Source organism: Podarcis melisellensis (genome assembly GCF_964234715.1).
Source record: "Podarcis melisellensis genome assembly, chromosome: 9".
Classification (NCBI taxonomy): Eukaryota; Metazoa; Chordata; class Lepidosauria; order Squamata; family Lacertidae; genus Podarcis; species Podarcis melisellensis.
In genome coordinates, this window is record NC_138541.1 from 3,808,157 (window position 1) to 3,830,641 (window position 22,485).

At 48.4% G+C, this 22,485-nt stretch overlaps 1 protein-coding gene across 1 annotated transcript; it reads left to right on the plus strand.

Moving 5' to 3' along the window:
* Positions 1-233: 233 nt before the first annotated feature.
* On the plus strand, positions 234-21,675 carry SMYD5 (SMYD family member 5). The gene is made up of 13 exons (XM_081925177.1): positions 234-557; positions 3,118-3,226; positions 4,886-5,022; positions 6,905-7,026; positions 8,287-8,356; positions 10,583-10,687; positions 11,567-11,629; positions 12,725-12,795; positions 14,845-14,951; positions 16,527-16,583; positions 17,018-17,112; positions 19,288-19,358; positions 21,155-21,675. The coding sequence occupies exons 1-13, from the start codon at positions 462-464 to the stop codon at positions 21,303-21,305; spliced, it is 1,254 nt and encodes a 417-aa protein (XP_081781303.1). The 5' UTR covers positions 234-461; the 3' UTR covers positions 21,306-21,675.
* The last annotated feature ends 810 nt before the right edge of the window (positions 21,676-22,485 follow it).

Sequence of the window (22,485 nt, forward strand, 5' to 3'; positions counted from 1 at the left end):
GCTGGAGAGTGTTGTAAATAAAAGCAAACACCCCCCCAACCTATACATAAATTCCTGCAACAGCGGCTATGATCGGGAGACCATGGAGGGCTGCGCGTTGAAGGATGAAGCACTGCGGTTGTCTGCGAGGGCTTCCCACGCGGCGGGAGCGATTCTGACAGCCTGCATGTCACTTTTGCAGGCAGCTTTCTCTGGGCGGGGTCTCGGGCCCGGCAGCAGCAGCCTCTTGCCCTCCCCTACCTCGCAGGGTTGTTGTTGCGGGGAGCCAAACCCGGGCGGAGCGCGGCCGCGCGCGCCGCCTGGCGCCCCCTTGCAGGGAAAGGCCGGCTAGCAACGCAACGGGAACGCAAAGCTGAAATCCCGACGGGCAAACCGAGCTGCGATCCCTCCCTCCCGCGATTGCAATTGCATTTCTTGCTCCTCCTCCTCCTCCTGGCGGGCAGGGTCAGAGTTGGGCCAAGATGGCGGCTCCCATGAGTGACACGTTCTCCTTTTGTATGGACCCCGCCGGCCAAGCCCGCCGCGCCCTGGAGGTGCGATTCATCAGCAACGTCAAGGTGAGCAAGATGGAGCCGCTCCCTGATTCCCCCCATTCCCCCCCATCTCCTCCTGCTGCTGCTGCGGATCCAGTGGATCCTCCTCTGCCGCAGGGAAGGCGATTTCCTCCCTCCCTCTCCCCGCTGCCAGATCCTGCGGGGAAACACAAGGCTGCAGCGACTGGCTGCTGTGCGCGCTTGCAAGGGACCAAACCATCCAATGCGCCCAGGGCGCAAAGCGGCCTCCGTTGCGCGCGGATCGGGGGTGTCAGGATGCCAGCCTGCCCGGCGGCGAGGCCGGCTTCGGAGCAAAGATGCGCAGGGCGGGGTGCCTGCATAGATGCGGGTTCCCGGGGCCGGATCCGGACGGGTTTCCCCACGCGCAACCACGCCCGGGCCAGCGCCGCCACATCAGCTGAGAGACTGCCATCCTGGGGTGGGGCGTTGGATCGCGCTCCGATCTGGCGATGGTGCCAGCTTGCCCAAAGGTGGGATCCAGTGAAATCGGCGGGACTTGCTCCCGAGTAACCCCGCTTGAGCGCTGGCAAGCGGGGGGAGCTGGGTCCTTCTTTTTGGGAGCATCGTGGGCGCCTGATTGGGGACAGGATGCTGGGCCGGGGCGGGAGGGGCTTTGGCAAGGCTTTTTTCTTGGGCAGGTTGTGGCTTTCGATTCGGACAGGGCAAATTGATCTATGCAGGGCTGCTAGCCAGGATGGGGCGATGGAATCCCGGTTTCTGGAAGCCAGAGGGCTCTTGTGCCCGAATCCTGCTTGCTGGCTCTCTGCAATGGGCAGCTGGTCGGCCACTGTGAGCACAGGGTGCTGGCCTAGGTGGGCCCCTTGTGGCCGGATCAAGTTGCAGGACTTTGTTGCAGAGACCCCTCGCGGATTACCTCCTAATACGTTTTTGATTTTGCCAACCGGCGATTTTAATAAACCGATTTTATTGCATGAAACAAATCTGCATTATTTTGATTCATTCCCACAGGGCCCCTGAAAGGCATGGGGCCCATAGGTGGATATAACACCAGTCTTGAAAGACCTACACTGGATCCCAGTACATTTCCAAGCACAATTCAAAGTGTTGGTGCTGACCTTGAAAGCCCTAAACGGCCTCAGCCCAGTATACCTGAAGGGCCTTCTCGGTGGTGGCACCCGCCCTGTGGAACGCCCTCCCACCAGATGTCAAAGAGAAGAACAACTACCAGACTTTTCGAAGACATCTGAAGGCAGTCCTGTTTAGGGAAGATTTTAATGTTTAATAGACTACTGTATTTTAATATTTTGTTGAAAGCCGCCCAGAGGGGTGGGAAATTATTATTATTAGAAATGGTTACCAGCTCCAATCCTTCAGGATGCATTCTGAAGCCATGAATATGCCACTGGGATGATTATTTCCTGTTCTCTTCCAATCCATTTTCCTTTTGTGTCCTTTTTAATATATTGTAGGCCTGAGGGCTATTATTATTATTATTATTAATTATTATTATTATTATTATTCCTATTCTGCCAAGTTGCTGTGAGCAGGGAGAAGAGGCCTCCTTTATGGTGGCGATTAACCTGGATGTCTTTAAAAGAGGAATAGACCAAATCATGGAAGATAAGAGGCTAACTGTGGCTAGTAGCCGCCATGGCAATGTGGGGGCTGTGCAACTCTAAATGCTGTTTGCAGGGAATCACAAGTGAGCACACAGCCCATTGGAATAATTGAACAGTTGAGTTGCAAGGGACACCCGAGGGTCATCCAGTCCAACCCCCTCCAATGCAGGAATCTTTGCCCAACGTGGGATTCGAATCCATGACCCTGAAATTAAGAGTCTCATGCTCTACAGACTGAGCTATCCCAGAGGGGGAAATGTGCATTGTGTTGGCCACGATTAGCTTCTGCTGTTGGGGCGCAACTGGTGTTCACTGTGTGAAGGCCGCTAATAGCAAGCCCAGATAATCTGGATCAGACCAAATTGGGGCAGGTTCCCATTTAGCCTGGTGTGCCCTATCCCCCCCGGTGCTCTCATCCTTGGGCTGCCAGTGTTGCGGATTATTTTCACGACTCGTCTGGGTACGGTAGGGCGGTCATTCGTCTCCACCCAGATGGTGTCGTAACTGAGTATGTGCTTGAACCTCTTTGAAGAGGAGCTGCCCTCAGCAAGAAATCCAAGCTTCTTGTCTGTACATGGTCGCCCCAGCCGAGCAGGCAATCGCTGGTTCCATGTGGCGCTTCTCTTCCTCCTTCCTGCTGTCCTCCTGTCTCCAAACCAAGATTATTGTTGTTGTTGTTATTATTATTATTATTATTATTACAGTGGACGCTTGGGTTGCGAACGTGATCCGTGTGGGAGGCACGTTCGCAACCTTCATGTCTGCGCATGCACGGGTCGCAATTCAGCACTTCTGAGCATGTGCAAAGCACGATTTAGTGCTTCTGCACATGCGCAAGCGCCGAAACCCGGCAGTAACCATTCCAATACTTCCAGGCTAGTGCGGTGCGCAACCCGAAATCGCGCAACCCGAAATCACGCAACCCAAAGCGTTTGTAACCTGAGGTATGACTGTATTATCTTTTGTTATGTCGATGTTAAAAGGGCAAAGGACTCTTCGCCACCAGAAACATCAAGAAGGGGGAAACGATTTTCGTCGAGAAGCCGGTGGTGTCCGCCCAGTTCCTCTGGAATGCCCTGTATAAATATAGAGGTGAGCAAACTGGCACTCTCAATCCATTTGGGGAGAAGACATTGCACTGTTGAATACAACGTGTGCATTGGGTTGTGTGCATATCTCTCTCTCTGTGTGTGTTATCTAGAAATTGGACTACAGTGGTACCTCAGGTTAAGTACTTAATTCATTCCGGAGGTCCGTTCTTAACCTGAAACTGTTCTTCACCTGAAGCACCACTTTAGCTAATGGGGCTTCCTACTGCTGCCGCGCCATCGGAGCACAATTTCTGTTCTCATCCTGAAGCAAAGTTCTTAACCCGAGGTACTATTTCCGGGTTAGCAGAGTCTGTAACCTGAAGTGTCTGTAACCCGAGGGACCACTGTATATCCCACGCTGTTCCAGAAGGGGGTTCCACGGGATTTGCATTTCATCTCCTCCCTCTGTGTGCCCCCAAAATCTGCTCCAGAGGATCCTACGCTGCTGATTCTGAGGGTGTGCAGCTGAGGGGCTGGAAAGGGCAGGGGGGGAAGTGGAAATTCCTGTGTGCGTAGAGAGGTCCTTTGGAGCTGCAGCTTCAATACTCATCTAGACCAACCTCTGCAATGCAGGGGTAATTTAGGATAACCAAAGACACAGTAAGGACTTCTGTATCCTGTGTTGTATACCTTTGGTTATCTAGTGCCCTGAGCAAGGACAAAATTTGGCGCGCACACAACCCCCCAATTTTTTCCCCTTCTTTTTGACATAATTCCTTTTGGTACACTTGCTTTTTTTAATGGATCGCCTCAGTACATACCTGTATAAATATAGGTATTACCGTATTGGCGTGAATATAAGCTGCAGCTGCAAATAAGCCACACCTTTAAAATTCAAGACAAAAAAGACAATCCCTGAATATAAGCTGCTCCCTTAAAGTGGGGTTACAGGCTGAAAATCGCTGCGGTTGGTAGAATTGTAACTCCGCGCCAATTTAAGCCTTTTGTCTTGCAAGCCCACAAAAGTTACCATATACAGTGGTACCTCAGGTTAAGTACTTAATTCGTTCTGGAGGTCCGTACTTAACCTAAAACTGTTCTGAACCTGAAGCACCACGTTAGCTAATGGGGCCTCCTGCTGCTGCCGTGCCGCCGGAGCCCGATTTCTGTTCTCATCCTGAAGCAAGTTCTTAACCTGAAGCACTATTTCTGGCTTAGTGGAGTCTGTAACCTGAAGCGTATTCAACCTGAGGTACCACTGTAGTCGCTAAAATCTCAAATCGCTATTCAGTTGCTACAATTCCACAGGCACTCACACCCGCAAATTGCAAATGAGCAGTCTCAAGCTCGCAAATCGCTAATAAAACTTTTTTTTGGCTCCGTTTTACTGTTTGTCTTTCAGCAGCGATATCGTAAAAGCCGATTTTTGTAAGCTCGCGAATTAAAGCTGTGCGGGATCCATTCCAATCCGGCTTCCGCTCTGGTCATGGGACCGAGACGGCTCTGGTCGTCCTAACGGATGATCTCTGCAGGCAGCTGGATCGAGGCCGGGGCTGCTGATTTGCAACCCGAGCGTCCACTGTATTTACTTTGCAATAAAAATCATTTAAATAAAAAAAAAAAGGAAAGGAAAAATGCCCCTTCTGTTGTTTTACATTCCCAGCACTTACTTCCCCTAGTTTCCTTCATGGCTCTTTTCTCACCCCCCTCTCCCCTCCAGCCTGTGACCATTGTTTGCGAGCCCTGGAGACTGCGGAAGAAAATGCGCAGAGGCTGCTGGGAAAACCCCAAGCCCTTCCTCACCCGGAGCAGTGCAGCATTCGGAAGGAGCTCCACCAGCACTGCCCCGCTTGCCAAGTAAGTAGGAGGCAGGCGGATCGCGTCCCCTCGCATGGCCTGGGAATCTCTGCATCCTTTCCCCGGCTGCCGAAGGGCTGTGCCAAAGCGGGGGGAGTCCCCTTCGATGACAGCTGTGCTTCGCTTCCTATACGATACGATACAATAATCTTTATTGTCATTGCCCCATACAGAACAACGAAATTGAAAAATCTACATCAGACATTCAGAAACCCACAAGCCTGCTATCCCAGCCTGGTTAGCCCCCTAAAAACTCTGATACCCCATAATTGAATACAATATACTCCCATAGAGACTACCTTACACTGCGTTTATTTTTTTTAAAAAAAATATTTATTAAAGTTTTCAAAAAATTATATAAAATAGAAAAAACAAAAAAGAGAAAACAAAAAAGGCAAAAAGACATACATACAAAACACATACAACAACAAGTATAATTTCAATCCCTTATATTCGTAAAACATACTTTCCAGACCTCCTCATACCTCCCCTTTCTGTATTCCAATCTCTAATTAAATCAACTCAGCAAATCCTTCCCCTAATTTCTGTTTAATTTTTGATCTTTCTTTTCTTGATTACATAATCATTACAGCTAAAAAACCCTTAATTTCTAAATCGACATCGTTCTAACATTCAATAATTTTACAATGTTTCTTAAGATAGTCCTTAAATTTCTTCCAATCTTCTTCCGCCGTCTCTTTTCCCTGGTCTCGGATTCTGCCGGTCATTTCTGCCAGTCCCATAGAGTCTATAACCTTCATCTGCCATTCTTCCACGGTGGGTAAATCTTCTGTCTTCCAATACTTTGAGATGAGTATTCTTGCTGCTGTTGTGGCATACATAAAAAATGTTCTATCCTTCTTTAACACCAATTGGCCAACCATACCCAGGAGAAAGGCCTCTGGTTTCTTCAGGAAGGTATATTTAAGTACCTTTTTCATTTCATTATAAATCATTTCGCAGAAAGCCTTAATCCTTGGGCATGTCCACCAAAGGTGAAAGAATGTACCTTCATTCTCTTTACATTTCCAGCACGTATTATCAGGCAAGTGGTAAATTTTTGCGAGCTTGACTGGAGTCATGTACCACCTATAAATCATTTTCATAATATTTTCTTTTAGGGCATTACATGCCGTAAATTTAATACCGGTGGTCCACAACCGTTCCCAGTCCTCAAACATAATGTTATGACCAATATCTTGTGCCCACTTGATCATAGCTGATTTAACTATTTCATCCTGTGTGTTCCATTCCAACAGGAAGTTATACATTTTTGACAGGTTCTTAGTTTTGGGTTCTAACAGTTCTGTTTCCAATTTTGATTTTTCCACCTGGAAACCAATTTTCCTGTCTAACTTATAAATCTCCATTATTTGATAATAATGAAGCCAGTCTCACACTTTATCTTTCAATTTCTCATAACTCTGCAATTTCAATTTATCCCCTTCTTGTTCCAAAATCTCCCAGTATTTCAGCCATTTACCTTACACTGCGTTAAAAACCAAAATCGCATTTGGGTAGAAACTGTTTCTCAGGCGGCTAGTCCTAGACTTTATAACCCTGTACCTTCTTCCAGAAAGCAGAAGCTAAAAGATAATTTCCGGGGTGCGCACTATCCTGTGCTATCTCTGCAGCTTTCTTATGGCACCTGGAAGCGTAGATTTGGTCCAAGGTGGGAAGAGTGCACCCAATTATTCTCTCCGCAGTCTTTACAACCCTGGACAGCATTGTTTTCTCCCCTGACCATGCAGCTCCCAAACCACACACACAGACCATAAGTGAATACACTCTCAACATTACAATGGTAAAATGCCATCAACAGGTCCATTGAGAGATTGTTTTTCTGGAGGATTCTCACAAAATATAACCTATTGCTCCTTAGGTGGCTTATTGCAGCACAGAGTGCCGCCAGCTTGCCTGGGAACAGTATCACCAGGTTTTGTGCCTGGGACCGTCCAGGCAGGACCCCAACCACCCGCTCAGCAAACTGCAGGAGGCCTGGAGGTATTTATTTCTCATTTTTTCAGTTTTTGAGTTTAAAGCCCTAAATGGCCTCCATCCAGTATACCTGAAGGAGGTATTGTTCTGCCCGGACACTGAGGTCCAGCTCCGAGGGCCTTCTGATGGTTCCCTCACTGCGAGAAGCGAAGCTACGGGGAACCAGGTGGCGCCCTCCTGTCAGATGTCAAGGAAATAAACAACTATCTGACTTTTAGAAGACATCTGAAGGCAGCCCTGTACAGGGAAGCTTTTAATGTTTAATAGACCATTGTATGTTAATATTTTGTTGGAAGCCGCCCAGAGTGGCTGGGGAAACCTAGCCAGATGGGTGGGGTATAAATAATACATCATCATCATCATCATCATCATTATTATTATTATTCCTTGTGTTTTGATGTTGTGAACTGCCCTGAGACATATGGATGAAGGGCGGCTATGCAGATTTAATAAATAATAATAAAGAGACTTTCTGTCTGCAGCAGGGAGGGCTTGGGGCTATAAAAGAGGGTGTTTTGTTTTTGTTTTTTGAAATCAGGCTGCAGGGCTTAGTTGCTTAGATCAGTTCAGAAGCCTTCTGGTTGACTGAAAAGGTGTGCCCCCATTGCCTGGATGAATGGGGCACCAGGGTTTTAAAGAACAATTATTACTCCTGAAAAACCCACAACTATACATGCAGCATCTGAAAACAAAATATAGTCATCTGCTCTAACCTCCTCTGCTGAGGCAGTGAATCAGCAGCTACAACACCCCTGAAAGGTGGGCCAGGCAGCTTAAATAACTGTTGTTGTTGTTGTTATTGTTGTTGTTGTTGTTAAACCCTATTGTTTTTTGCCATTGCAACTGAAAGCTGCTTTGGGATGGGGAGGATAGGGGTTTATTGGTTTGTGCTGTTTTTATTATGGATTTTGCATTCTTATCTTGTATTTTTACGGCGTGAACCGCCCTGAAATCTACAGATGAAATATGCAATTATCTTTTTTTTTAAAAAAGAAAAAAAAATCTTACAAAAGAAAATACACAGAATAAAAACAGAGAGGAGGAAATTCTAAGGTCAGGGACTTCCTTTGCAGATATTTGCAAGATGCTGTGGGAGCTGATTTTGGCTGGATAGAGGGAGGGGGGGGAAGCTAATAATAATAATAACAATACCAGTTAATTATTATTTGAGGTAGATTCTGCTAGGGCTAGAGCACTCTGCTTCCCCCCTCTGTTTCATATGTGATTATGTGAATAAGAAATCCCTTTCCTTTCCTTCTTCTCCAGGAACATCCATTACCCGCCTGAGACTTCGAGCATCATGCTCATGGCCAGAATGGTTGCAATTGTCAAGCAGGTTTGTGTTGGGGGTTGTGGTACCCCAAGATCTGTGGCCTTGTCTGAGTGTCTGGAGGATGGATGGCGGCTATCAGATTGAGGCTGAATCCCGACAAGACAGAAGGACTGTTTTTGGGGACAGGAGGCGGGCGGGTGTGGAAGACTCCCTGGTCCTGAATGGGGCAACTGTGGCCCTGAAGGACCAGGTGTGCAGCCTGGGAGTCATTCTGGACTCACAGCTGTCCATGGAGGTGCAGGTCAATTCTGTGTCCAGGGCAGCTGCCTACCAACTCCACCTGGTACACAGGATGAGACCCTACCTGCCCGCAGACTGTCTCTTCAAAGTGGTGCATGCTCTAGTTATCTCCCGCTTGGACTACTGCAATGCGCTCTCTGTGGGGCTTCCTTTGAAGGTGACCCAGAAACTACAACTAATCCAGAATGCAGCAGCTAGACTGGTGACTGGGAGCGGCCGCCGAGACCACATAACACCGGTCTTGAAAGATCTTTATTGGCTCCCAGTACGTTTCCGAGCACAATTCAAAGGGTTGGTGCTGACCTTTAAAGTCCTATACGGCCTCAATCCTGTATACCTGAAGGAGCGTCTCCACCCCCATCGTTCAGCCCAGACACAGAGGTCCAGTGCCGAGGGCCTTCTGGCGGTTCCCTCTCTGCGAGAAGCCAAGTTACAGGGAACCAGGCAGAGGGCCTTCTCGGTAGTGGCACCCACCCTGTGGAACGCCCTCCCACCAGATGTCAAAGAGAAGAAAAACTACCAGATTTTTAGAAGACATCTGAAGGCAGCCTTCTTTAGGGAAGCTTTTAATGTTTAACAGACTACTGTATTTTAATACTTTGTTGGAAGCTGCCAAGCATGGCTGGGGCAACCCCGTTATCTGGGCGGCATATTAAAAAAAAATTATTTGGCTTTAAAGAAATGCTAGGTCTGGGCTGGGGGAGCTGTTTTGGCTCTCAAGGTTCACATTCCCTCTTGGGCAAGCTTCCAAGGGCCATGTATTACCACAGGAAATAAACTGCCACAGGGGCCGGATTAAACTGACCGGCGGGGCCCCCGAAATGGAGTTTGCGCTCTACAGCAAGCGCAGAAACCCCCTTCTTGACTGTTGAACCCACTACAGTGGTACCTCTGGTTGAGAATGGGATCCGTTCCGGAGGCCCGTTTGCAACCTGGAACGTCATATCTGCGCAGGTGCGTGGCCTGATTTGGCGCTTGTGTGCATGCGTGAAGCGTGATTTAGTGCTTCTCATGCGCGAGCGGCGAAACCCGGAAGTAACCTTTCCCGGGACGCAACCTGAAAGGACATAACATGAAGCAAATGTAACATGAGGTATGAATGTAGTGGGCAGAGCAGGAGTTGTGACTTCTGCCTTAGTACGGCCGGCCGCATTCCAGCAAACACCAGAGAGATGCGCGCACACTCTTAACCCTCACTCTTCCACCCAGGCAAGCGGGAGACAAGAGCTGTCATTCCTGCGTTCCAAGGGGTTGGAATAGAAGACCGCTGGGGGTCTCTTCCAAGTCTACAGTGGTGAGATTCTGTGATTCTTGCAGTTCAGGGATGCATCCACCCACGGAGGACCTTACGGTCTTCAAACAAAAACATCTTGGAGGTCCCAGGCCACAGAGAGGTTAGGCTGGCCTCAAGCAGAGCCAGGGCTTTTTCGGATGTGGCCCCGATCTGGTGGAACGCTCTATCACAAGAGACCAGGGCCCTGCGGGACTTGACATCTTTCCACAGGGCCTGCAAGACAGAGCTGTTCCACCAGGACTTTGGCCAAGGCACAGTCAGACCCCCTCCTTCGGTAATCCTCACAGAATTCCAGCCCAATGGTTGCCATTAAATTCTGAAATGATTTTAGAATGAATTGATTTTTGAATCTATTTCAATTAATTGATTGTGATTTTATGTAAACTGTGTTACTTTTATTGTTGTTAGCTGCTCTGAGCCCGGCTTCGGCTGGGGAGGGCGGGATATAAATAAATTATTAGTATTAGTAATAGTATTAGTATTAATCCCAGCCTGGCCAAAGCATGCATGAAGAGCAATGGGGGAGCGTGCAGGGGGCCAGGTGAAAGCTGTATTTGGCCCACGGGATGGTGGTTCCCCACTCCTTGTCTAGACAACACTCCTTGTCTTTCAACATCTTCTTGCCTCGGTTGTTCCCCAGAAGCTCCCTGCATCAAGAGAAGTGAAAGCTGCATATTTTTTTTGTTTCCTTGCAGGCAAAGGACAAAGACTGGTGGCTCAAACTCTTCGCTCAGTTCTGCAGCAAAACAGCCAACGAGGAAGAGGAGATTGTCCACAAACTCCTGGGGGATAAATTTAAGGTTAGGAACCCTGTGATAATGGAAGAGTTGATCTTCTGCGGGCTGATGATCCGTTCACTTGCGGCGGGGTTGGACTAGATGACCCTTGGGAGTCCCAGCTCTTTGGTTCTGTGACCCTGGGGTTCTTTCTTTCTGCCTGGCTCCTTTGACCCAAAGGAAGCGTCGTAATCTTAATCCTGCACCTGCCTCCCCTGTGCATGCGCAGTGGTCGGTAGAAACCAACCTGCAGTTTCCATTATCTTGATTCCCCCAGTGTGGTTAGCCTATGGAACTCCCTGCCACTGGAGGCGAGGCTGGCCACCAAACCTTGATGGCTTTGAAAGAGGATTGGACAAATCCATGGAGGAACAGAGGGCTATTCATGGCCACCAGCCACAATGACTATATGCCCCCGCCGTCGGAGGCAGCGATGCTTCTGAATGGCAGTTGCTGGAAATCACAGGAAGGGAAGAGGGCTCTTGTGTTCGAATCCCACTTGCGGGTTTCCTGCAGGCATTGAACTGATTTTATAATGAATTGATTTTAGAATACTGTATTATTTTACTGTTAGCCGCTCTGAGCCCGGCATCGGCTGGGGAGGGCGGGATATAAATAAAGTTTTATTTTTATTTTATTATTATTATCTGGTTGGTCCCAGGATGCAGAGCTCCTGGCCTGATCCTGTTCTTATCTCAGATTTTAGTAAAAGCAAATTTCTGTTTAGGACTCCAGAGAGAAGTGTGGGCAGGATCTCACGGGCTGGCAGCTGATGGGAGTTGTAGTCCTAAACATCCAGAAAGCCGAAGGTTCGAGAAGGTTGCGGGGACAGAATCAAGCATGGACTTGTTTCCATTATCCCTATCATTGAATGACTTGTGATCTTCTCCTCCACCTCTCCAGGGCCAGCTGGAAGTCCTGCGTGTACTTTTCACCGAAGCCCTTTACGACGACCATCTCAGCAGGGTAAAGCCAGAATTTTTGTAGCTGGGAGCAGTTCCAGGCTCCAGGTTTCTCCTTTAGCGGGGGCTGGAATAGATGCCCTTTGGGAAGTTTTCTGGATCTGTCCGAGTTTCCTCAGCCACTCTGGGTGGCTCCCAATTGAGTGTTAAAAGCATTAAATATAAAAAACTTCCCTGTACAGGGCTGCCTTCAGATGTCTTTTAAAGATAAGATAGCTGCTTATTTCCTTCACAACTGAAGGGAGGGCGTTCCACAGGGCGGGCGCCACCACCGAGAAGGCCCTCTGTCTGGTTCCCTGTAACATCACTTCTGGCAGCAAGGGAACCGCCAGAAGGCCCTCGGAGCTGGACCTCAGTGTCTGGGCTGAACAATGGGGGTGGAGACACTCCTTCAGGTATACTGGACTGAGGCCGTTTAGGGCTTTAAAGGTCAACACCAACACTTTGAATTGTGCTCGGAAACGTACTGGGAGCCAATGCAGATCTCTCAGGACTGGTGTTATGTGATCTCGGTGGCTGCTCCCAGTCACCAGTCTAGCTGTCACATTCTGGATTAGTTGTAGTTTCTGGGTCACCTTCAAAGGTAGCCCCACACAGAGCGCATTGCAGTAGTCCAAGCAGGAGATAACCAGAGCATGCACCACTCTGGCGAGACAGTCTGCAAGCAGATAGGGTCTCCGCCTGCGTACCAGGTGGAGCTGGTAAACAGCTGCCTTGGATACAGAATTGACCTGTGCCTCCATGGACAGCTCTGAGTCCAAAATGACTCCCAGGCTGCGCACCTGGCCCTTCAGGGACACAGTTGCTCCATTTAGGACCAGGGAGTCCCCCACACCTGTCTGCCCCCTGTCCCCCAAGAACAGTACTTCTGTTTTGTCAGGATTCAACCCCAATAAGCAGGGAGTTCCAAAGTTGCCTGAGGGCAGCCACTGAGAAGGCCCTGTCCCGCGTCCCCACCAAGTGTCCCTGTGAGGGTGGCGGGTCCAAGAGAAGGTGGGGCCCCCTATCCCACCCCTCTAATCCCAGGAGATACTCAGCATCTAGGGCAGGGATGCTGTTTTCCATTTATCTCTCTCTCTTTTCTATCTCCTCTTGGCAGTGGTTCTCCCCGGAAGGTTTCCGGTCGCTTTTCGCCCTCGTCGGCACCAACGGACAGGGGATAGGAACCAGGTAAGTTCAGTTGGATTTTAGCCTCTCCCGGGAACTCCCCTGGGCGCTCTGGGGGTTAATTAGGACTTAGCGGAATACATTGTATTCCAGACCTAACTTCATAGACACCGAGAGACAACAGGACTGCTCAAGGTGCCCTGACTATGAAATTGGAGAAATCAAGAGATATATAGCCGCACCCGCAGCATATCTCTTCTTTCTCGTATCCAAAAATGCTAGAAGGGCTAGAAGCTCAGCTCTGCCCTCGCCGGTCCTGGAAGGAGCCTTTAAAAAAGTCCCACATGCTCAGAGACTTTGCGCCGGTTCATTGGGGGAGGTAGGAAGCCCAGGGCACTTGTTCTTTAGATGTCCCTTTTATGAAGAGGCACGGAGTGAGACCATTGGTCCCCTGTTGGTGAGGCTCGCTGGCCTCCTGGAAAAGCAAAAATTTGACCTTCTGTTAGGCAAAGATCATAAGACGACCCGGATGGTCGCCAGATTCTGTGTACAGATCTGTAGGTGCAGACCGTCCCCCGACTCAAACTAGTTCGTGAAGAAAATCCCCAAACTCGGTTTCATGGGTGACTCTGGGTCATGTCTATGCGGTAGCCTATCTTAAAGTTGTAAGTGTCTATATGCTTATCACAGGACATGGGTGGTGCTGTGGGTTAAACCACAGAGCCTAGGACTTGCCGATCAGAAGGTCGGCGGTTTGAATCCCTGCGACGGGGTGAGCTCCCGTTGCTCAGTCCCAGTTCCTACCAACCTAGCAGTTTGAAAGCACGTCAAAGTGCAAGTAGATAAATAGGTACCGCTCTGGCGGGAAGGTAAACAGCGTTTCCGTGCGCTGCTCTGGTTCTCCAGAAGCGGCTTAGTCATGCTGGCCACATGACCCGGAAGCTGTACGCCAGTTCCCTCAGCCAATAAAGCGAGATGAATGCCGCAACCCCAGAGTCTGCCATGACTGGACCTAATGGTCAGGGTCCCCTTTACCTTTACCTATGCTTATCGCATTTATAACTTTTAAATTTATTGTTGTACATTGTTTTAACTGTTTGTTTTCTGGGAATGTACCCCCAAGTGTGTTTTATAAGCTGGTCTCCGACCGTAATAAATTATCTAAAAGCCAGACCTAACTTTGCATCTGAGGAACTGTAGATCAAGGGCTGTAGATCAAGGGGAGATCACCTGCTTTTCATTGAGAAAGTCCCTGGTTCCTTCCTCTTGCCTGAACCCTGGAGAGTCCCTGTCAGTCCTGATAGACAGTACTGAGGTAGTAATGAGAATCTCAGGTGAAATCCCTGTACAGCAGACGTTGCTCCTGGTCCTATTTGCCACCTGGAAGCAGAGAAGGTTCAAATAGCTTGCTGCTGCAGAAGATAAGGCTCAGCAAAACAGCTCTGGACATAGATACAGCTTGTAGGCTTCTTCAGATACAAATACATACAAAGTGTCTCTGTTGCTCTAAAAAAGTTCAGCCATTCGAGACGTAACATTGGACACTGACTGTCTCACAGACTGAGCTGGGGCAACCCAGTCAGCTGGGCGGCATATATATGAAAAATACCAATTGGCGCTACAGTCCTTGCTTGCGGTGAGTGGAATTCAGTGGCTCAATATTGCCCCATTGAAATCACGTTTTAGCCCCTGTGAAGTCACCATTGGTCCTCCACCTCAGTCACTCTTCCCCGCCGCCTGCAAAATGGGTATAACGGTGTTGGCCTACCTTTTAAGCCACTGCCAATGTGGTGCCCTCTTAGGACCACAACTCCCGCAATCCCTGGTCATTGGCCATGCTGACCCGGACCAATGGGAGTTGTAGAACGTCTAGATAGGGGCACCATGTTGGCTACCCCCGTTTTTTCAGTGGAGGTCTCCTCTGGATTGCTGCAAACCCTTTAGACGTCCCAGAGTTGGAGGTGTGATTTGTGGCGTGCCCTGGCCCAGCGAAATGAGGGCACTTTTGGTGATGGCACCCCGACGGCAATTCCTTGCCAGCCCCCGCAGAGAGGAAGACTCTATAAATGGAAGGAACTGATGCCATCTGTCTGTCTCTCTGGCACCACCCAGCTCCTTGAGCCAGTGGGTCCACGCCTGCGACGCCTTGGAGTTACCCCCTCGAGAGCGAGAGCAGTTGGACGCCTTCATAAACCAGCTGTACAAGGACATGGAGAGAGGTCAGTGAACGGGAAATGGGGGGGCACTTTGAATTAGGGGGGCGTGCCTTCATGGGTGGGAGGTGCCCAACGCTCAGCACCCCCTGGTTGTGGCGGTGTCGTCATGTGCCTGGCATCAGTGGCATAGCATGAGGGGGGCCAGAGGGACTGTTGACCCGGGTGCAAAATTTGGGAAGCGTGTGCAAAATTTCAAAAAAAAAAATGCTCTCAGGGTTTTCTTTAAAAACTATCAGGCGGTGTAAAAATTTCACAAAATAAAGAAAAATAATATAATAAAATAAACTCCCCTGTCCACCATCATGACCGCTGCCCGGCTCTGATAGTGGTCTTGCCCCGGGCACTGGCATCCCATGCTATGCTACTGCCTGGCATCACTGAGGAACTGAGAAGGATGCTGAACTGTGTTGGGTTCATGCATGGCCCATTCTGCTTTGGAGAGCAGACCAGGTTGCAGAATCAGGCCAAAGATCCATCTTGTTTTGCCTGATGGGCTGGGTGCTTGATCTTCTCCAACGCTCTGGTGAAACAGGATCAAACCTTGATATTGTCCAGGGATGGGTGGGAGGAAGAGGACCACCTTGAGTCCCTTGGAGGAAAGGCAGGGTATAAATGTGATGATGATGATGATGATGATGATGATGATGATTTATTTATATCCCGCCCATCTGGCTGGGTTTCCCCAGCCACTTTGGGCGGCTTGCAGCAGAATACAGTGGTGCCTCGCAAGACGAAATTAATCCGTTCCGTGAGGCTCTTCGTATAGCGGTTTTTTCGTCTTGCGAAGCAAGCCCATTGACAGCTTAGCGGATTAGCGCTATTAGCGGTTTAGCGGCTTTTAGCGATCAGTTGTTAAGCGGCTTATCAGCGGATCAGCTGATAAGCGGCTTAGCGGCTTAGGAAAAGGGGGGGAGGGGAAAAAACCCGCAGGAACTCGCAAGACATTTTCGTCTTGCGAAGCAAGCCCATGGGGAAATTTGTTTTGCGAAGCGCCTCCAAAATGGAAAACCCTTTCGTCTAGCGGGTTTTCCGTCTTGCGGGGCACCACTGTATTAAAATACAATGATTCTTCAAATGTTAAAAGCTTCCCTAAACAGGGCTGCCTTCAGATGTCTTCTAAAAGTCAAGTACTTGCTTATTTCCTTGACATCTGATGGGAGGGCGTTCCACAGGGCGGGCGCCACCACCGAGAAGGCCCTCTGCCTGGTTCCCTGCAACTTCGCTTCTCGCAGTGAGGGAACCGCCAGAAGGCCCTCAGCGCTGGACCGTAATGTCCGGGCTGAACGAAGGGGATGGAGACGCTCCTTCAGGTATAGTGATAGAATCCTAGAGTTGGAAGGGGCACCCGGGGTCATCTAGTCCAACCCACTTCAGTGTAGGAATCTCAACTCAAGCATCCCTGATAGATGTGCGCCCAACCTCTGCTTGGAAACCTCCAAGGATGGAGAGTCTATACCACCGCCCACGTGAGGGTCATACTGTGCCTGATTCCTGCATTTAGGATTCTCTTTGGGAAAGGGGGATTATTAAGAGACCGAAATTGCCTCTCATATCTTCTTTCCTCCCTCTTCGATTTAGAGACAGGGGAGTTTCTGAATTGCGAAGGGTCTGGCCTCTACATGCTGCAGAGTTGCTGTAAGTATCAGGGGAGGAATAATCTGCCCAGACACTTTTTATAGAATCGTCGAACGGGAAGGGAACCCAAGGGTCATCTAGTCCAATGCCCTGCAATGCAGAAATCTCAGCTCAAGCATCCCTGGCAGATGGCCATCCAACCTCTGCTTAAAAACCTCCAAAGAAGGAGAGTCTACAACCTCCTGAGGGAGAACATTCCCCTGTTGAACAACAGAAATTTCATCCTGGAGTCAGAATCTCCTTTCTTGTAACATGAAGCCACGGGTATGAGTCCTACCCTCTGGAGCCGGAGAAAAGTAGCTTACTCCATTCTCCACATGGCAGCCCTTGAGATATTTGAAGATGGCTCTCATATTTCAAAAAATATATACGGTATATCACACAGGAAATTGTTCCTTGAAGCTCATGACTGCTCTGTTTGCTTCCTTCCTCAGGTAACCACAGCTGCATACCCAATGCCGAGACCTCGTTCCCGGATAACAATTTCCTCCTGCACCTGACGGCCTTGGAGGATATCGGGCCGGGAGAGGTGAGAGCCCTGGGAGCTGTGGGGTGGCAACTTTGGAAACCGGTAGTGCAGGAGTCCAGGAGACCAACACTAGGTGGCCCTAGAGGTTGTGCATTCTTCCCGGATGAGTTCTGCCACAGCAAGCTGAAACTTAAGGAGGAGGAGGAGTGTCACGGTCCGATTGAAGTCCTGGCGGAGGACATCGGGACCGGGGGCAAGATGGCGGGGTAGGAGCAGGAACGAGAGTCCAGAAGCCAGGGGTCCGAGGGTCAGGAAGCAGGGAGTCACGAAGTCAAGGGTCAGAGGGTCAGGAAGCAAACAGTCACAAAGTCAGGGGTCCGAGGGTCAAGAAGCAAGGAGTCAAGAAGCCGAGGTCCAAGGATCAGGAAGCAAGGAGTCATGAAGTCAAGGGTCTCATGGTCGAGAAGCAAGGAGTCACAAAGTCAAGGGCCTGAGGGTTGAGAAGCAGGGAGTCACGAAGTCAAGGGCCCGAGGGTTGAGAAGCAGGGAGTCACGAAGTCAAGGGTCAAGAATCAAGGAGTCAAACATAGCAGGGCAGGGAACATGTTGCTGTGGCAAAGAGCCAAAGGGAAATGCTGACCTTATAACCCTTCCCAGCTCTTGCCACCAGATGCTGTGAGTTACCAATCGGCCTCACCTGTGTGGCCATGCCTTGCCTTCTCAGAACAAACTTAGGAAGGCCCCAGTCCTGCGAAGCCCTACTGGTCACAGGGCCTGGCTCCTGCACGCACTCCTGACCAGGAGGAAGCTGAAGGGCCTTGGGCTGGTTGTTAAGTAAGAGAGAGAGAGAAAGAGAGAATGAGTTCCATAAGGGACCCAAGGGTCATCTAGTCCAACCCACTGCAATCAGCCATGGGTTCGAGGCCTGTGTTGGGCAAAAGATTCCTGTGTGGCAGAGGGTTGGACTGGATGACCCTGGAGGGGGGGTCCCTTTCAACTCTACAATTCTGTGATTTTAATCCAGAATGAGGTGGGTGGGCCGGTGTCTCTGTCTCCTAAAGGGACCAGCCTCCAGGGGGTGAGAGGGGCCTGAGTTTTTCAGCCCTGTTGCAAAAAACTGGGCTTCTCCTGAGCTGGGACGTGTCCAAAAGTTAGGAATGGGTAACGAAAATCTGGGACACAGTATGCATGTTTAGGCTTATGGTTAAGCGTGTTGAGAACCAGAAAGCAAGCGAATGCCTTTATCGGTTTTATTATTATTATTATTTTTTAACATCTTTATTGAAAATTCAAACGTACATAATTACATGTGCACTAAACATGGTGAGACATAAATGAACGAGAGAAAAAGAGAGAAACAGAACCCATGTAGAAGGGAAAATAAAGGGGAGAGGAATAAACAAACTATATATTTTACAAAATTGTTATTGTACTTCACCAGATCTTAACCTATTACAGTATTTGTAGGAATCCAATCCAAGAGAATACCTTTATCATGTTTATTATTATTATTATTATTATTATTATTATTATTATTATTATTATTATTTACTAGATTTACATACCGCTCTTGATCAAAAGACCTCAAGATGGTTCGCAAGATAAAAACACAAATAAAAAGAGAAACCACCAAACTATAACAATAACAAAACAGAATATTATTTTCTTTTAATATTATTTTTATTATGTACAGGAGCAATAAGGCACAGCATAACGCAAATCCGTTTGTGCTACATGGAACCAGGCGATATTAAATTATCTTGGTATGGGAATTCGTTCCTATGCGCTCAGTTCTAGATATTCCCTTCTGCTTTTATTTAATTCGGCATCTGTAACTATGTTTTGTTATGTTTTATTATAAATAAATACCGTATTTTTCCGTGTATAAGACGACCCCTATTTTCTGAACCCAAAATTGAGAAATAAATAATTGCATCATTCCGTGTATAAGATGACCACCAATTTTAAACTTTAAAAATTTTGGGGGGGGAAATATAGTCTTATACATGGAAAAACACAGTATATGTTTGTTTTTAATTTAAAGCTGGATAGAACGAAGATTAAATAACCTACAAAGATAAACATCAAGTAGCAAACTCTTTTTTTAAACATAGAAATTAAAAAGGAAAATAGGTAGAGGAATATACACAGAGGTTTAAAAAGAAATGTTGGGCATGCCGCTCTGTTTGGGTCATTGTTCGCCTTCAATGTGTGCCATTCCTTATTCCCGAACAGGAGATCTGCATCAGCTACTTGGACTGTTGCCAAAGGGAGCGAAGCCGCCACAGCCGCAACAAGACCCTCCGGTAAGCCTGGGCACCAAATTTGATGCCAACAGATGCCAACATAATATTAGGAGAGGCCTGGGGGAGGGGCGAGCAAGAGGCATAGCTCCCCATCAAGGAATCCTTGCAAAGCTGAACGTTGGAAGATTCAGGGAAGATGCAAGGAAAATCCGTCTTAGCCTGCGGAACTCTCTGCCACAAGAGGCAGCGATTGCGTGGCTTCCAAGGAGGATGAGGCAGATGGATGGAGGACGGAGGGAGCTTTCGATGGCTACGGCTGGTGGCAGCAATGCTTCTGAATACAGTGGCACCTTGGTTCTCAAACTTAATCCATTCCGGAGGTCCCTTCCGAAACCAAAGCGTTCCAAAACCAAGGCGCGCTTTCCCATAGAAAGTAATGCAAAATGGATTAATCTGTTCCAGATTATTAAAAACAACCCCTAAAACAGCATTTTAACATGAATTTTACTGTCTTAATGAGACCATTGATCCATAAAACGAAAGCAGTAAACAATGTACTGCAGTCACACAATCAGTAGCTGAACTGTGTTCCACACAGTCACAAAATAATAATATTGATAATAATAATGATAATAATATTTATTCATACCCAGCCAGAGCCGGGCTCAGGACAGCTAACACCAGTAAAATCACAGTAAAAGCCCTAAACGGTCTCAGTCCTGTATACCTGAAGGAGCGTCTCCACCCCCATCGTTCTGCCCGGACACTGAGGTCCAGCTCCAAGGGCCTTCTGGCGGTTCCCTCACTGTGAGAAGCGATGTTACAGGGAACCAGACAGAGGGCCTTCTCGGTGGTGGCGCCCGCCCTGTGGAATGCCCTCCCTTCAGATGTGAAAGAAATAAGCAGTATCTTCTTTTTAAAAGACATCTGAAGGCAGCCCTGTTTAGGGAAGTTTTTAATATTTAATGCTGTATTGTTTTTAACACTTGACTGGAAGCCACCCAGAGTGGCTGGGGAAACTCAGCCAGATGGGCAGGGTATAGATAATAAAATAATAATAATAATAATTATTATTATTATTATTATTATTATTATTATTATTATTATTATTATTATTATTAAAAACATAATGGGGGTACCAATTTAAAACACAGGTTAAAATGTATTTTAAACATTCCTTAGGGCCTTCATATCTACGGGATCGCCTCTCCTGCTCTGCCCCGCAGAGGACCTTAAGGTCCATGAATAATTACAGTTTAGAGGTCCCGGCCCCTAAGGAAGTCAGATTATCCTCCACCAGAGCCAGGGCCTTCTCAGTGATGGCTCCGACCTGGTGGGATGCTCTGTCCCAGGAGACCAGGGCCCTGCAGGATTTAACCTCCTTCTGCCGGGCCTGTAAGACAGAGCTATTCCGCCTGGCTTTCAATTTGAACTTAGCCTGATCTTTTATTCCCCTTCCTTCCCTTTTTATGAAGATTACCCTCTCTGGGATCCCACAGCTAATTCTCCCCTGATCTCGCTGGCCCAAATAAGACTAGCCAGCTAGCCCTGGTGATCATCTAATGCTTATGGGATGGATTTTCACCCTACATTGATTTTGAATTCTGAATTTATTGTTATTCACGTTTTATAGTGTATTTTATGCTGTTTTTGTTGCCTCAATTAAATGTTTTAAATTTGTTGTTAGCTGCACTGAGCCCGGTTTTCTGAACTGGGAATGGCAGGGTATAAATAAAAAATTATTATTATTATTATTATTATTATTATTATTATTATTATTATTATTATGCGTCGGGAGGATAACAAACAGAAATAGTCGCCGTCGTAACCGCCACCCCTCCTCTGCCCCCTTCCAGGGAAAACTATCTGTTTGTTTGCTCCTGCCCCAAGTGCCTGGCTCAAGCCAACGACCCGGACGTGACGTCGGAAGAGGAAGACGAGGAGGAGGAAGAAGTCGAAGGGGAGGCGGACGACGCAGAACTGGAGGACGAGATGACGGACGTTTGACCCTGGGGGCTGGGCTGGGGGTTTCTCTCTGGAGGCGACAGCGGCGGCATCGGCTTGGGAAGCAGGTTCCTGGACTCGTGAGCGGCCAGTGCCGGCAGCCGAGCGAAGGGCAGAGATTTCGCCTGGATGCGATGTGAAGAGTCTGTCCCTTTGGGGAAAGTGTGCCCCATTTACTGACACCTCCCCTCTCTGCATTGTATCAGAGTTGTTAACCCACCCCCAAAGAGGGCTGGATCTTCCCCGCCAATTGCCATGGGGCAGTTCCCCAACACCCCCTAAGCCCGTGGGGCAGAGGGGCACAGGCTGAAGGAACCCCTTGACCACCATTTTGCCACTTGCCTGGGTACAGTAAAACGATTTGCAACGCAAAGAGCGGCTTTTGTGTTTACACGGTGGGAAAGGGGAATAAGGGAGAGGATCTTGCCCAGGGTTCAGCAAACTTTTCCAGCAGGAGGCCGGTCCACTGCCCCTCAGACCTTGTCGGGGGCCGGACTATACAGCGGTACCTCGGGTTAAGTACTTAATTTGTTCTGGAGGTCCATTCTTAACCTGAAACTGTTCTTAACCTGAAGCACCACTTTAGCTAATGGGGCCTCCTGCTGCCGCCGTGCCGCCGGAGCACAATTTCTGTTCTCATCCTGAAGCTGGTTCTTAGCAGTTTGGGGGTCTGGCTGCATTCTTACATACAGCGGTACCATGGGTTAAGTACGTAATTTGTTCTGGAGGTCCATTCTTAACCTGAAGCACCACTTTAGCTAATGGGGCCTCCTGCTGCCACCGCACCACTGGAGCACGATTTCTGTTCTCATCCTGAAGCAAAGTTCTTAACACGAGGTAATATTTCTGGGTTAGCGGCGTCTGTAACCTGAAGCGTATGTAACCTGAAGCGCATGTAACCCGAGGTACCACTGTATTTTGAAAAGAAAAAAAAAGAACGAATACCTATGCCCCACAAATAACCCAGAGATCCATTTTAAATGAAAGCACACATTCTACTCATGTGAAAACAGCAGGCAGGCCCCACAAATAAGCCAGAGATGCCTTTTAAATAAAAGGACACATTCTATTCATGTAAAAACATGCTGATTCCCGGACCGTCCGCAGGCCTGATTGAGAAGGCGATTGGGCCGCATCCAGCCGCTGGTCCTTAGTTTTCCTACCCCTGCTCTTGCCTTTTGTT

Excerpts from the sequence above, each read along its gene's own strand:
- SMYD5 (XM_081925177.1), top strand. The coding sequence starts at position 462 with ATGGCGGCTCCCATGAGTGACACGTTCTCCTTTTGTATGGACCCCGCC. Across the intron at positions 558-3,117 it reads GATTCATCAGCAACGTCAAG|GGCAAAGGACTCTTCGCCAC; the intron begins GTGAGCAAGATG and ends CGATGTTAAAAG. Across the intron at positions 19,359-21,154 it reads AGCCGCAACAAGACCCTCCG|GGAAAACTATCTGTTTGTTT; the intron begins GTAAGCCTGGGC and ends GCCCCCTTCCAG.